The 17,369-nt window shown below is 39.8% G+C and overlaps 1 protein-coding gene across 1 annotated transcript in view; it reads left to right on the forward strand.

The window, feature by feature from the left end:
• The window catches only part of LOC106592470 (uncharacterized), a 66,693-nt gene that overhangs the window by 17,294 nt on the left and 32,030 nt on the right, over positions 1-17,369 (forward strand). The window contains exons 4-5 of the mRNA XM_045722383.1: positions 14,890-14,928; positions 15,012-15,071. Coding sequence (XP_045578339.1) covers positions 14,890-14,928; positions 15,012-15,071 — 99 coding nt within the window. The remainder of the gene's footprint in view (positions 1-14,889; positions 14,929-15,011; positions 15,072-17,369) is intronic.

Raw genomic sequence — 17,369 nt, forward strand, 5'->3', positions numbered from 1 at the left:
GCTATCGCAGCGCTCGGGCGTTCCTCCGAAGCTCCGCCCATGTGCGTTCTTTTCTAAGAAGCTGAGCCTGGCGGAGCGCAACTATGATGTGGGGGACCGGGAGCTGTTAGCCGTGGTCAGGGCTTTGACGGTGTGGAGATATTGGCTTGAGGGAGCACGTCACCCTTTTCTCATCTGGACCGACCACCGTAACCTGGAGTATATTCGGGCAGCGAGGAGACTTAAGGCACATGAAAGTTCACATGTTCTAGAAGGCATTTCTGTCCCAAAACGCATTTTGATTTAAAAACAAATACATGTTATTAGCAGTGACACGGGACTTACGCCTAGTTTCTTGAAACAAGTCACATATAAGTATTGTTGGATTTGTTTAATGTATATAGGTGTTTATAGATATTAAATGACGAAGTAGTTGTTTTGTAGTTTGTGATACAGGTGTTGTTGATGTAGTTTTTTACACTGTAGTTTGTGAAAGTGGTGTGGAGTGATTATGAAATGTTTTGGGATATACCCCCACTCTACACTAATCTTTAGATTCATGTTTTTAAACAACTCATAATATTTGAAAGCATGTATACAACTAGTATTATTTAAGAATCAGAATAACTGACAAATATACACTGCATTCAGAAAGTATTCAGACCCCTTGAGTTTTTCAATATTTAGTTACGTTACAGACTTATTGTCAAGTCATTTTCTTGAATCCTACCATCATAGTCTAGTACACGTTGAATGAAGATGATTAGACTACTCATGTTTCTACTACGTGACTATGTTTACGCTCTCACTACAGAACATATTAATTATAGGACCTTTATGCCCTCACGCTAGTCCCCAAACAGGAAAACGGCATGTCAGGCTACTAAATGAAATAATGACATATCAGATGAATGTTTTTAAAAGGTATTGGTGAAAGTAATCCAAAAAAGTAATCAGATTACATTACTGATTTTGAGTAATCCCAAGGATTACTTTACTGTTTACTTTATTGTTCATGTTATTACAATCAATATTATATGAACCATTTATTAGCAGCTTGTAAACAAAGCTGCTGTGCTTAACTCACAAAAACTTCATTTTTCATCACTTTGAAGTGACGCAAATGGCAAATGAAGCCTTCCATTTTGAGATATATTAAACAACTTATTTTTAACCAAAATAATTTGATACAGTTACTAAAAGATCTGAACATCTTCACTGGTAGATGTTATATCTGCCCTGATTTCATGTTTTGAATAGCAGATTAATATACAAAGAGCTAATACCCTCTACGTGTTGGGAAAGTGGTCAACATTTCAGTTGTTTTAAAAAGTGGAAAGCAAATAGAGTTGATGTAGTTACTAAAACATCTGTATGGTTTGATTCTGGTTGGCTTCTAAACCGCTTCTACCCCCAAGCCATAAGACTCCTGAACAGCTAATCAAATGGCCACCCAGACTATTTGCATGCCCCCCCCCCCTTCACTGTTGCTGCTACTCTGTTATTATCTATATAGCCACTTTAAGAACTCTACCTACATGTACATAATTACCTCAATTACCTCGACACCAGTGCCCTCTCATTTTGTCACATTGTACCGGTACACCCTGTATATAGCCCCGCTATTGTTATTTACTGCTTGTCTTTAATAATTTGTTTTTCTTATCTTTTACTTTTTTTAGGGATTTTCTTAAAACTGCATTGTTGGTTAAGGGCTTGTAAGTAAGCATTTCACTGTAAGGTCTACACCTGTTTTCGGCGCATGCAACAAATACAATATGATTTGAATGTTCCGATTTCATATTTGAATAGCAGAGAAGTAGACTAAGATTGCATAGGCTTTGTCTCCCCAGCCCAGGGGCCAGACCAAAAATGTGTCCACTTCGGGTGGCAAAGGTTTGATGGTATTACATTTCCCCCCCACAAGGCATTGATCAAATTGATATTTACATAAAAATGGGTTGCTTGGCTCCTGGATGCGTCTAGACATTATTTACACATTCTTCTAGCCTAGCATTTGTTGGGGTTTGTCTAAATCTTAGTGCTTGCCTCTCCAACCTGTGAACTACAGTGGCTTGTGAAAGTATTCACCGCCATTGGCATTTTCCTATTTTGTTGCCTTACAACCTGGAATAAAAATGTACTTTTTGGGGGTTTGTATCATTTGATTTTCACAACATGCCTACCACTTTGAAGATCAAAATATTTTTTATTGTGAAACAAACTAGAAATAAGACAAAAACAGAACTTGAGCGTGCATAACTATTCACCCCCAAAATGCAATACTTTGTAGAGCAACTACAGCTGCAAGTCTTTTGGAGTATGTCTCTATAATCCTGGCACGTCTAGACACTGGGATTTTTGCCCGTTCTTCAAGGCAAAACTGCTCCAGCTCCTCAAGAAGAATGGGTTCCGCTGGTATACAGCAATCTTTAAGTCATACCACAGATTCACAATTGGATTGAAATCTGGGCTTTGACTAGGCCATTCCAAGACATTTACATTTTTCTGGCCACTCTTCCATAAAGCCCAGCTCTGTGAAGTGTACGTCCTAAAGTGGTCGGATGGACAAATACTCCAGTCTCTGCTGTGGAGCTTTGCAGCTCCTTCAGGGTTATCTTTGGTGCCTACTACCGAAACCAAACGTGTGCAACGAATGTATTAGGGACTTGTGTTCTATTGTATAAAATGCTTTACAAAAGTTGAGGAATATTATAATACTGTCGGAGTCAACTGAATCAGCGCGAACAATCAAGTCTAAAACTAAACTAACGTTACAGCTGATGTGGCGACATTTCATGAAACCAATTTGGGTTTCATTAATAAGGTGGTTTTTGGCCCATTTTAAGTCTATTAGCTTATGCTAAAATTATCAGTTTATAAACTGTATTAAATAATCTAATAGGTCTCCAATTATCTATGAAAATGGGATCTTTATCAGGTTTTGGTATTAAGGAAATAATCCCTTGTTTAATGATAGTAACCAGCTCACCCTTAGCAAGGCATTCTTGGAACATGTTGAATATGGGTCCCTCTAAATGTTCCCAAAAGTGTAAATGAAATTCCACAGAAAGACTATCTGTTCCAGGTGCTTTGCCCTTCTTCACAGATTTAAGAGCATAAAAAGGCATTTTAACGTGATAGATTTAGCCGGTGGTAATTTGTGAAATAGACAAATTCTCAGTAAAAGCGGCTGGAATGCGCTTTTAACCAATCAGCATTCAGGATTAGACCCACCCGTTGTATAAATTCATAACATTATCTCGGTGATGTTGTTGACCTTTTGCAGTTTTGTTACTTGGGTCAAGGAACAACACATTTTTGGTGAGTGTCCCTTGGACTGTTTAAAGTGGAACTGACAGCGTTTTAATAACTACTTTGCAGTCAAAAATATCAAATTCTCAGTTTATGCTCAGAAACCAGGTTTTAAAAATAGGTTATATTTGACTCAACATTCCATGACACACATGAAGGCATTGTTTTTGGTCGGCCAAAACATATTGCTATCACATTGTAAATTACAGCTGCCCTGGTACATTGTTCCTTCCTCCATTCGATATATACTGTTTCACTTTCAACGACTCAATATTTTGGACAGAATTTGACGAATGTAACTAAGGCTGGGAATGTCAATACAATCAAACTAGTAAGGCCAAGGCCAGTGGTCACAAGTCAGTTAAAATGTGGCTGATAGGCTAGCGTATCTATTTATGTAGCAAGCTAAAACACAGAGACTGAACTTAGCTAGCTGCTAGGAGGATGTCATCGGAGGAGTGGGTGAGTGACTGAATTTTCCGGTGGCTACAGAGATGGGGATGCAGGTGTCATTTGGTTTGCTAGCGAGACATGTTCATCGTTTAGCTATTCTGAAATTGAACGACTGTTATCCAGTTAGCATATCTCTTGCGTTTTGCAAATTCACTCTTGACTATTGTTAAGGCTGCATGTGTTCGAATCTGATATAGGAACAAAGAGTCAATTATATTTTATACTAATGTCAATATTTATTCATCAGTTAATAAATGGTAAATGCAAATTCCGTATATACGGGTTCACTGTAACATCACGCAGGATGAAAACAGAGAAGTCCCAACACCCCAACATCCCCTTGATTTATACTCTAACAGAGATAGTTCCTGTTTGCGAACAGGCCTATTAGAGTAGAGGCTCAGCATGGTTTAAACTTACTGGCCTATCGCTGGTGTTGGCGCTAAAGCTAGTCCAGCCCCTTAGCGCTGTAGCTCCGTGGTCATCTTTGCAGAAGCAGGGTCTCGGGTTGGCGCTCTCGTTGTTTGCACTGAAGTTTCCTGTTATGTTCTTTCTCAGTGTATTTCCATTGTTCTTTCACACTCTTTAAGCTGTTGCATTTAACACAGTTTAGATCGCACCCCACTTCCCTCGCATGCTCACATCTATGCATAGCACAAGTTCTTCAGTTTATTATACTCCATTATACTTAATAGCTTAAAAGTATAGCTTAAAGCTTAGCGCCCCATTATGAAGGGCCAAATCTCACAATATCTACTTAGATTTCAGAGCACTCTCGCCAGAGCGCAAAATAACTGATGAATTGACCAATGCAACACCTGCTGAATATGACTGGTGTCAGTAAATGTAGGCAATGAAAGTAAGTTAGTCACAAACATGCTAAATAACATGCAAACAGCCTAACAAGGGTGTTTGCATTCTGGGGTGAGTCAAATGGGCAGAGTGAGGTGTTCTCTCATTTGTGTAGCTAGCTAGCCAACTTTTATTTTTATTTAACCTTTATTTAACTAGGCAAGTCAGTTAAGAACAAATTCTTATTTACAAGGACGGCCTAGGAACAGTCTGTTAACCTCTATGGGCTACTCAACAGCCAGTTGAATCCTGTGGCGCGTTATTCAAATACCTTAGATATGATATTACTTCAATTTTTCAAAAATATGACTATTTTACACCATTTGAAAGATAAGACTCTCGTTAATCTAACCACACTGTCCGATTTCAAAAAGGCTTTACAACGAAAGCAAAACATTAGATTATGTCAGCAGAGTACCGAGCCAGAAATAATCAGACACCCATTTTTCAAGCTAGCATATAATGTCACAAAAACCAAAACCACAGCTAAATGCAGCACTAACCTTTGATCTTCATCAGATGACAACCCTAGGACATTATGTTATACAATACATGCATGTTTTGTTCAATCAAGTTCATATTTATATCAAAAACCAGCTTTTACATTAGCATGTGACTAGCATGTGACTAGCATTCCCACCGAACACTGCCGGTGAATTTACTAAATTACTCACGATAAACGTTCACAAAAAGCATAACAATTATTTTAAGAATTATAGATACAGAACTCCCTCTATGCACTCGATATGTCCGATTTTAAAATAGCTTTTCGGTGAAAGCACATTTTGCAATATTCTCAGTAGATAGCCCGGCATCACAGGGCAAGCTATTTAGACACCTAGCAGGTTTAGCACTCATCAAAGTCAGATTTACTATAAGAAAAATGTTATTACCTTTGTTGTCTTCGTCAGAATGCACTCCCAGGACTTCTACTTCAATAACAAATGTTGGTTTGGTTAAAAATAATCCATCGTTATATCCAAACAGCGGCGTTTTGTTCGTGCGTTCTAGACACTATCCTAAAGGGTAACTAAGGGTGACGAGCATGGCGCAATTCGTGACAAAAGAATTCTAAATATTATATTACCGTACTTCGAAGCATGTCAACCGCTGTTTAAAATCAATTTTTATGCCATTTTTCTCATAAAAAAGCGATAATATTCCGACCGGGAATCTGCGTTTAGATAAACAGACAAAAGAAAAGAAAGCATTCGGTCGACGCGGGCGCACGCCTAAGCCCATAGTACTCTGAGTGGCCACTTGCCAAAAGCGATAAAGTGTTTCAGCCAGAGCCTGCCTCGATATCGTTCAACTTTTTCCCGGGCTCTGAGACCCTATGGAAGACGTAGGAAGTGTCACGTTATTGCACAGATCCTGAGTCTTCAATAAAAAGAGCCAAGATGAAACACTACTTCTCAGACAGGCCACTTCCTGCTTGAAATCTTCTCAGGTTTTGGCCTGCCATAGGAGTTCTGTTATACTCACAGACACCATTCAAACAGTTTTAGAAACTTTAGGGTGTTTTCTATGCAAAGCCAATAATTATATGCATATTCTAGTTACTGGGCAGGAGTAGTAACCAGATTAAATCGGGTACGATTTTTATCCAGCTGTGTCAATACTGCCCCCTAGCCCTAACAGGTTTTAACTGCCTTGTTCAGGGGCAGATTTTTACCTTGTCAACAGATTTTTAACCTTGTCAGCTCAGGGACTTGATCCACCAACCTTTCGGTTACTGGCCCAACACTCTAACCACTAGGTTACCTGCCGCCCAACTTTAGCCAGTTAGCCTGGGTGCTTGGTTGGGACAAGCATGCATTGGCAGGCAAGCAGCAGAAGGACGAGGAGGCTACAATTCCCCGTTGCTTATCAGTGCAGGTTTGACGACCAACTCGCTGAAACAGTTTGAGAGGGTTTATCTAATGTTCCTCCATTAGATTTGAGATAATCTTGCTCTGACTAGCATTAGTTGTTGATCTTGTTGTCGATGTGCATATAGGAAAAGATAGCCTACCTTGTCATGATTGTTTGATCAACAGGACTATAAAAGTTCCCAAATGTAAGAGGACTCCCATGGTATTTACATATTTACAGAAATCCATTCAGGTGTATTTTGTGGTTTTTGGTGAATGTGTTCTATTGACCTAAAGTCGCTCTGTTGCTACTTCCTGTAAACACACAGTCCAGTTCATAGTGAATGATGACAGGCCCTACTTCCTGTAAACACACAGTCCAGTTCATAGTGAATGATGGCAGGCCCTACTGCCTGTAAACACAGTCCAGTTCATAGTGAATGATGACAGGCCTGTGTGCAAATGGCATGTTTGTATATAGTCCTACTGTAGTTCTGATTGGCTATGGTGCACCAGTCTGCATAGACTCTGGTCCTGGACAAGAAATATGGTTTATTTACTGCAGTGTCTATTAAATTGTCCAAACGCAAGTCCACTTTCCCACTCTATATTGCTATGGAATTTTCACAAATGACTTACTATACATAATTCCCAAACATTCTATGAATTTATGAAACCGTGAAAATTACCAAATCTAAGTGCTCTCTTGTCAGAAATTCCTGGGTTGTAAATGAACAGATTTTAATATGATTTCATGTTTCTAAAACGCAGTCAGTTCCACTTTAAACCCAGGAAGCAGCCTTTCAATTTGACATTCACCAGCTTTTCAAGCTTAATACTGTCAAAATATATTTGGGAATTAGCTACCAAAGAATGGAGTTTCTCTGAGCAACTATCGTCATTACTGCCGTCACGACCTTTATGTACTTCCAAATAAGGTCTGAATAAAAAGATGCAAGCAACTGAAAAAATGCCTTGTCTGGAAAGAATCTATATTACGTTCTGGGTAGAGCACGTGGAATATTATTACGTTCTGGGTAGAGCAGGTGGAATATTATTTCGTTCTGGGTAGAGCAGGTGGAATATTATTTCATTCTGGGTAGAGCAGGTGGAATATTATTTCGTTCTGGGTAGGCCAGGTGAATTAACTGATTAGATGTTATGTTCCTACACTGTTGTAGGTGATAAAACTGAGATCTTCTTTAATTACGAGATGCTCATGCCTCTGCTCTACCATTAGGAATCGTTGTCACAAAGGCGACAAGCTTAGGTCCAATATAAGCCAATAGAAACGATATCTGGCCATCCAGAAATACGACAATACAGATTTATTTCCCCATTGAAGCGAACGTGTGGTTTTCGTGACGTTGTCAACTAACCCTAACTATTTGACCGATGTTTGCTGCTCCTCTTTCCTCTTGTATTTCAGCTAGCTATGGCCAGCCTGTCCAACTACGCTGTGCGTATGACACGTCTCAGCGCACGTATGTGATAAAGGAATTTATATGTTTAAAGATAATGACTAAAGTATTCCACCCTGAAACCATATAACTGTTGTGTAAATGTATGTGAGACTGTTTCTGCTTGGAATAGATTAGCACGTTGTGAAAAAAGTGCCCAAAGGTGGCAGGAGCTAAAATATTTATTGATTATTATGTCCACGATAATACATTTAACATAACCCCAATGATAGGTTTCAGTCCGTGAATGTAGGACTTGTAAGATGTGTTGTTTTTGACTATGTTCCCCGCTGGTGTGCACTCAGAATGGTGTGTCGTTGGGTCAAAGGGGAGATGAGGAGATGCACCCCTTGTACACTGAACAAAAATATAAACGCAACATGTAAGGTGTTGGTTCCATGAGCTGAAATAAAAGATCCCAGAAATGTTCCATATGCACAAAAAGCTTATTTCTCTCCAATGCTAGACTCAAATGTGTTTACATCCCTGTTAGTGAGCAGTTCTCCTTTACCGAGATTACACATCTACCTGACAGGAGTGGCATATCAAGAAGCTGATTAAACAGAATGATCGTTACACAGGTGCACCTTGTGCTGGGGACAATAAAAGGCCACTATAAATTGTGCAGTTTTGTTACACAACACAATGCCACAGATGTCTCAAGTTTTGAGGGGCGTGCAATTGGCATGTTGACTGCTGGAATGTCCACCAGAGCAGTTGCCAGAGAATTTAATGTTTATTTCTCTTCCATAAGCCACCAACTGGCCTCACTACCGCACAACAATGTGTATGGTGTTATGTGTGCAAGCGGTTTGCTGATGTCAACGTTGTTAACAAAGTGCCCAAAGGTGGCAGTTGGGTTATGGTATGTGTAGGTATAAGCTACGGACAGTGAAAACAATTGCATTTTATCAAAGGCAATTTAAATGCACAGAGGTTCCCTGACAAAATCCTGATGCCCATTGTTGTGCCATTCAGCCGCCGCCATCACCTCATGTTTCAGCATGATAATGCACGGCCCCATGTCACAAGGATCTGTACACAATTCCTGGAAGCTGAAATTGTCCCAGTTCATCCATGGCCTGCATACTCACCAGACATGTCACCCGTTGAGCATGTTTGGGATGCTCTGGATTGACATGTGTAACAGATGTTAAACGTACTCTCCTTGTGTTGTGTTTTGTTCAAATAAATCACCCCAGCCAGTGGTCCCAGTTGAGCATTATTTATTATCTGTTGTTAAATAGGAAACAGCATGTTAGTTGTGCCGGGCTTAATGATGTTGATGGCTGTCGATGGTAAAATCTGTAGCATGAAAACAACTGTGTTAGCAGTGGGCTTATGTGACCATTACATCGGTGCATGCTAGCATGCTAGCTAACACACTTATATACAGCAATCATATACCAAAGAACATCCCAGAAAGCCCCTCAATCCCTAACAGGTACCATATACCCACACATGTATAAATCAGCAATGTACAGCAAACTTGTAAACAAAATGTTAAAATGCACCAATAGAAAACCAGTATTCAGAACGTGACCCCTTGCATCACATTTTCATACTGGCGAGACCTGACGTTCGCTATCTCCCCTAATCTGCAAGTGGGGCCAATAACAACACGCCTTATTGTCATCGGAATTGAACCAACCAATAAGAATGCTTGAACATTAAATACACCTTTCTTTAAAGGCAAGTGGCAACACAACCAGCCCTGTTACACGTCACCCATTGAGCATTTTTGGGATGCTCTGGATCAATGTGTACGACAGCATGTTCCAGTTCCCACCACTATCCAGCGTCTTCACACAGCCATTGATTAGGGACAAATTTCTTTCTTTCAATTGACTGATGTCCTTATATGAACTGCAATGTAATGTAGATATTCTTGCATGTTGCGTTTTATATTTCTGTTCTGTGAAATTGTGGATCCTAATAAATAATATAAATATTTATTATTAAATATGAGGCTATCATATTTGACCTTACTTGACTCCATAAAGTCACGGGGTCTAAATTCACTGCTCAAAAAAATAAAGGGAACACTTAAACAACACAATGTAACTCCAAGTCAATCACACTTTTGTGAAATCAAACTGTCCACTTAGGAAGCAACTCTGATTGACAATAAATTGCACATGCTGTTGTGCAAATGGAATACACAACAGGTGGAAATTATAGGCAATTAGCAAGACACCCCCAATAAAGGAGTGGTTCTGCAGGTGTGGACCACAGACCACTTCTCAGTTCCTATGCTTCCTGGCTGATGTTTTGGTCACTTTTGAATGCTGGCGGTGCTTTCACTCTAGTGGTAGCATGAGGCGGAGTCTACAACCCACACAAGTGGCTCAGGTAGTGCAGCTCATCCAGGATGGGACTTCAATGTGACCTGTGGCAAGAAGGTTTGCTGTGTCTGTCAGCGTAGTGTCCAGAGCATGGAGGCACTACCAGGAGACAGGCCAGTACATCAGGAGACATGGAGGAGGCCGTAGGAGGGCAACAACCCAGCAGCAGGACCGCTACCTCCGCCTTTGTGCAAGGAGGAGCAGGAGGAGCACTGCCAGAGCCCTGCAAAATGACCTCCAGCAGGCCACAAATGTGCATGTGTCTGCTCAAACGGTCAGAAACAGACTCCATGAGGGTGGTATGAGGGCCCGACGTCCACAGGTGGGGGTTGTGCTTACAGCCCAACACCGTGCAGGACGTTTGGCATTTGCCAGAGAACACAAAGATTGGCAAATTCGCCACTGGCGCTCTGTGCTCTTCACAGATGAAAGCAGGTTCACACTGAGTACGTGACAGACGTGACAGAGTCTGGAGATGCCGTGGAGTACGTTCTGCTGCCTGCAACATCCTCCAGCATGACCGGTTTGGCGGTGGGTCAGTCATGGTGTAGGGTGGCATTTTTTGGGGGGCCGCACAGCCCTCCATGTGCTCGCCAGAGGTAGCCTGACTGCCATTAGGTACCGAGATGAGATCCTCAGACCCCTTGTGAGACCATATGCTGGTGCGGTTGGCCCTGGGTTCCTCCTAATGCAAGACAATGCTACACCTCATGTGGCTTGAGTGTGTCAGCAGTTCCTGCAAGAGGAAGGCATTGATGCTATGGACTGGCCCGCCTGTTCCCCAGACCTGAATCCAATTGAGCACATCTGGGACATCATGTCTCGCTCCATCCACCAACACCACGTTGCACCACAGACTGTCCAGGAGTTGGCGGATGCTTTAGTCCAGGTCTGGGAGGAGATCCCTCAGGAGACCATCCGCCACCTCATCGGGAGCATGCCCAGGCGTTGTAGGGGAGGTCATACAGGCACGTGGAGGCCACACACACTACTGAGCCTCATTTTGACTTGTTTTAAGGACATTACATCAAAGTTGGATCAACCTGTAGTGTGGTTTTCCACTTTAATTTTGAGTGTGACTCCAAATCCAGACCTCCATGGGTTGATAAATTGGATTTCCATTGATTATTTTTGTGTGATTTTGTTGTCAGCACATTCAACTATGTAAAGAAAAAAGTATTTAATAAGATTATTTCATTCATTCAGATCTAGGATGTGTTATTTTAGTGTTCCCTTTATTTTTTGAGCAGTATACTTTCCAAATGCTCTGTTCTGTGCTAGCTCTGGTCCTGGGCAAAGCTAGCTAGGTTTGGCTCACACTAGCTCTGGTCCTGGGCATAGGTAGCTGGGTCTGGCTCACACTAGCTCTGGTCCTGTGCATCACTATCTAGGTTTGGCTCACACTAGCTCTGGTCCTGGGCGTAGCTAGCTGGGTCTGGCTCACACTAGCTCTGGTCCTGGGCGTTGCTAGCTGGGTCTGGCTCACACTAGCTCTGGTCCTGGGCGTAGCTATCTAGGTCTGACTCACACTAGCTCTGGTCCTGGGTGTAGCTAGCTAGGTCTGGCTCACACTAGCTCTGGTCTGCGCTATAAATTATAAGTACATAAATGTGCATAAATCAGCATATATTACCTACCAACAATAATTGTAACTCTTGAACTGTTCAAGTTAGATACACTAAAACAACGTTCACAGGTTCAGGCTATCCTAACTTTAAATTCTTTAAAACTTGTATCAAACATAACTATATACATTACCAATCAAGTTTGGACACACCTACTCAAATCAAATCAAAACCTAGGAAGAAACCAAGAGAGGAACCAGGCTATGAGGGGTGGCCAGTCTTCTTCTGGCTGTATGAATGAATGTATACTCATTCAAGGGTTTTTCCCCTGTCAAGAGTGAGCAAAGCTGTCATCAAGGCAAACTACTGGTGGCTAAGGTGGCTACTTTGAAGAATCTCAAATATAAAATCTATTTGTTTAATTACTACATGATTCCATATGTGTTATTTCATAGTTTTGATGTCTTCACTACTATTCTACAAAGAAGATAATAGTAAAAATAAAAAATGTACCTGGAATGAGTAGGTCTGTCCAAATGGTTTGATTGGTACTGTATATGTGCATACATTTCCATGAAATAACTCACCAGCAGGAAGTCTTAAACTGTTCAAGCTAGAAACACCGAAACAGCTTTCATATGTTCCGGCTATTTTAACTTTTCATCTACCTACTTTTTCAACTATAGCCAGTCACCAGAATTACTACTGCAGACACTAATACTACTATAATGTTAATCTACCTACCTTTTCAACTATAACCAGTCACCAGCATTAATACTGCAGACACAAAACCAAACATACTTAAAACTGCTTCGCTTTAAATAGTTATTTAAAACATTTTAAAAACTTCTACCATTACCACGAAATACTTTTAGAGTTAAAGCAAGTCTCATAAATTGTACTTCATGTACATTTTACCATCTATTTACTATTATTATTATTATTACTGCTGTTGAACAAATGTCCAAAAGGTTTTGTCTTTGAGAAGTTAGGAGGGATGTGATGTTCATGTTAAATGGGTGTCTGCCCCTTTTAAGAGCCCCTAAGACTGGGATAAGGGAGAGATGACCAGATAGAGAAACCTGTATTTGCAAACAAAGGACAGAATGTACATTTGATATCTGACTTTTTAACTTAAAACAAATAACTTTAACTAGGACCTAAGTTCTCGCCAAGGATTTACTTACTGGTGAAAGAGTTATTTAATATTACACTTGTTGCCAATCCATGGGAGCATCTGCTAAATGACTACATTGTAATGTAAATGTAGTGCTATGTATATTATGTAGGTTATGTATTTGTTGTGTTGTTTCCTGTTTGGTCCCCGAGAAGAGTAGATCATTAGGAATCCTAATTAATGCTAAATATGAGGCCTTATTTGACCTTATTTGGTCATATTTGACATTATTTGACTCTACTTTCTTATTTGGATGGATACTACATGTACAACTGGTTAGGGTTGGTTGGTAAAGGACTCTATTTTCAGGTTATTTCTGGTTTGGGTGTGGGTTACCGTGGTGATGTGTGTATATGTCCATGGAGGTACAGTTCAAAGGGCTGAGGCTCCTCCTCCTCATTTGACTAGGCGTGCTGATTAGATCCACTAGTTTCATTTGAGATATCTTCATTTGATTGGACATTGCTTCTAGTGTAGGATAAACTAAATATTTGCTGACACTATTGGAAGAACAATGTGTTTCAGTTCAAATGTAAAGCAGTTTGTTCTCCTTATCATTGTTGGAATCTTCTTGCTTCTGGGGTATGTGTTTTTCTATATTTTATGTAATTACTATGCATGTGCTATGTGTGTATGTAAATGGTGTTATTTTGGAACATCTAAATCTGTACTAAATAAATTGAAGTTGAATTAAAGTGATGTTATAGTACAATTTCATGTCAACTAAGTGTACTGAGTAAAGTATACTGACCCACCTAAAAGTGTTTGTAATACCCACCTTATCTACCCACCTTAAACTGTACTTGAAAGATTTTATTTGAGTGTTCTCTATATACAGTCGGTGAATTTGTAGTGGCACTGAAAGATAATTGCAAATAGTAATGTTGCTAGCATATCCCATGTACACTAAAGGTGCACTTTATCTGGCTTTGGTGTACTATGTCAGTATACTTTTCATGGTTGTATTTTTATATACTATGCATGTATTTAATGTTACTTAAATGGTGTTACTTTGGGACACCTACATTTAAAGTAGAATTCAAGTAGTGTTTTTGTACTATTTCATGTCAACTAAGTGTACTTTGCGTGCTAATTTGTCCCACCTTAAAGTATACTTGCAATACCCACCTCATAGAGGATCTGAACCAGAAAAACAACTTCACTGGTTGAAATCATCCTGTGGCATCAATATTAGTCAAACATTGATTCAAGGGCCAAAGTTGACTACAAAGTGTAAATAGCATAATTCTGGTCTTAATAAAGATAGTATCTTCCAAAGATTTGCAATATTTAGGGAAAACTATGATGTTCCTAAATCCTTGGATATTTTAGGGTTTAAATTTTCAATCATGGCCAGTCTTGCCCACTAACAAGGGGCGGTAACAACTAGGGAGAATTGTCATGCACAGAGAAACAGCTAAGTGCATTCAATCCAATCACTCCCTTTCAGAGTGTGCTCCTAATCTCAACTCGTTACCTGTATAAAAGACACCTGGGAGCCAGAAATCTTTCTGATTGAGAGGGGGTCAAATACTTATTTCCCTCATTAAAATGCAAATCAATTTATAACATTTTTGACATGCGTTTTTCTGGATTTATTTGTTATTCTGTCTCTCACTGTTCAAATAAACCTACCATTAAAATTATAGACTGATCATTTCTTTGTCAGTGGGCAAACGTACAAAATCAGCAGGGGATCAAATACTTTTTCCCCTCACTGTATCTGACAAAGGTATTGATGTGAGTTTCTGTTCCTTTCTACACATTATTTTCACCGTATCAATTGTGGCAGGTAATATCAGTCTCTGTAATAGTGTGTGGTTTCATAGCTTAGTGGGCTGAAATGTTTTCATGACAGACTTGAACTGATTCTCTCCTCTCTCCCCAAAGGTATATGGTCTTCAACCACTTCAATGAAAGGCAAAACATGTAAGCTTAAGTTTCTGTTAATTTATTACACCCTAATGAAGCTATAATGTGATATGGATTTTCTGATTGATTCTTATTCACAGGGTTTGGTTTGACACTTCCAAAATACATATCCCAGTTGATGAGGACCAGAGGAACACCAGGTTAGTTGATATAAACTGAGAAATTCTGGCAACAAGTCATGGTACTTGATACTTTTAATAAACACTCCTTTCTATTTCCTTAATGTTACCCGTTAGATCATTTTCAGAGATGACATCACTTCTATGGGCTAGGTGGGACGGTAGCGTCCCACCTGCGGGACACAGCCAGTGAAATATCAGGGCGGCAAATTGAAAAACAACAAAATGTCATTCAGCTTTCTCAAACATACGACTATTTTAAACCATTTTAAAGATACACGTCTCCTTGATGTAACCACATTGTCCGATTTTAAAAAGGCTTTACAGCGAAAGCAAAACATTAGATTATGTTAGGAGAGTACATAGACAAAAATAATCACACAGCCATTTTCCAAGCAAGGACATGTGTCAATAAAACCCAAAACACAGCTAAATGAAACACTAACCTTTGACGATCTTCATCAGATGACACTCCTAGGACATTATGTTACACAATACATGTATGTTTTGTTCCATAAAGTTCATATTTATATCCAAAAACAGCATTTTACATTGGCGCCTGACGTTCAGAAAATATTTTGCCTCCAATACTGCCGGTGAATCAGCACAGCAATTTACAAAAATTCTCATCATAAACGTTGATAAAATATTAAACTGTTATTCAAAGAATTATAGATGAACATCTCCTTTATGCAACCGCTGTGACAGATTTCAAAAAGGCTTCACGGGGAAAGCACACTTTGCAATAATCTGAGTACTGCGCTCAGAAAAATACACCAGGCTATACAGATACCCGCCATTTTGGAGTCATTTAAAATCATAAATAGCATTAGAAATATTCACTTACCTTTGATCTTCATCAGAAGGCACTTCCAGGAATCCCAGGTCCACAATAAATGTTGTTTTGTTCGATAAAGTCCATAATTTATGTCCAAATAACTCCTTGTTGTTTGTGCGTTCAGTAAGCTAATCCAAATGTAGGAAGCGCACAGAAAATTTCACAACAAAAAGTTATATTTACGTTCGTTGAAACATGTCAAACGTTGTAAAACATCAATCTTTAGGGCCTTTTTAACCTGTTAGGGCTAGGGGGCAGTATTGACACGGCTGGATAAAAAAACGTACCCGATTTAATCTGGTTACTACTCCTGCCCAGTAACTAGAATATGCATATAATTATTGGCTTTGGATAGAAAACACTCCAAAGTTTCTAAAACTGTTTGAATGGTGTCTGTGAGTATAACAGAACTCAAATGGCAGGTCAAAACCTGAGAGATTCCTTTACAGGAAGTGGCCTGTCTGACCATTTATTGTCTTTCTTTGACATCTCATTCCATTACAAAGGATCTCTGCGGTAACGTGACACTTCCCACGGCTCCAATAGGCTCTCAGAGCCCGGGAAAAACCTGAATGTCGTCATTCCAGCCCCAGGCTGAAACACATTATCGCCTTTCTCAAGTGGCCGATCAAGGGACTGTGGGCTTAGGAGCGTGCACTGGCCGCCCCGTCTTTGTGTTTTTTCCTCTGTTTGCCGAAAAGGAGATTCCCGGTCTGAATATTATCGCTTTTTACGAGATAAATTGCATAAAAATTGATTTTAAACAGCGGTTGACATGCTTCGAAGTACGGTAATGGAATATTTAGATTTTTTTTGTCACGAAATGCGCCATGCGCACGACCCGGATTTACCATTTCGGATAGTTTCTGGAACGCATACGAACAAAACGCCGCTATTCGGATATAACGATGGATTATTTTGGACCAAACCAACATTTGCTATTGAAGTAGAAGTCCTGGGAGTGCATTCTGACGAAGACAACAAAAGGTAATCAAACTTTTGTAATAGTAAATCTGATTTTGGTAAAGGCTAAACTTGCCGGGTGTCTAAATAGCTAGCCCGTGATGGCTGGGCTATGTACTTAGAATATTGCAAAATGTGCTTTCACAAAAAAGCTATTTCAAAATCGGACATATCGAGTGCATAGAGGAGTTCTGTATCTATAATACTTAAAATAATTGTTATGCTTTTTGTGAACGTTTATCGTGAGTAATTTAGTAAATTGTTAGTAAATTCCCCGGAAGTTTGCGGGGGGTATGCTAGTTCTGAACGTCACATGCTAATGTAAAAAGCTGTTTTTTGATATAAATATGAACTTGATTGAACAAAACATGCATGTATTGTATAACATAATGTCCTAGGGTTGTCATCTGATGAAGATCATCAAAGGTTAGTGCTGCATTTAGCTGTCTTCTGGGTTTTTGTGACATTATATGCTAGCTTGAAAAATGGGTGTCTGATTATTTCTGGCTGGGTACTCT

The sequence above is a fragment of the Salmo salar genome, chromosome ssa07 (assembly GCF_905237065.1).
Source record: "Salmo salar chromosome ssa07, Ssal_v3.1, whole genome shotgun sequence".
In the NCBI taxonomy this organism is placed as follows: Eukaryota; Metazoa; Chordata; class Actinopteri; order Salmoniformes; family Salmonidae; genus Salmo; species Salmo salar.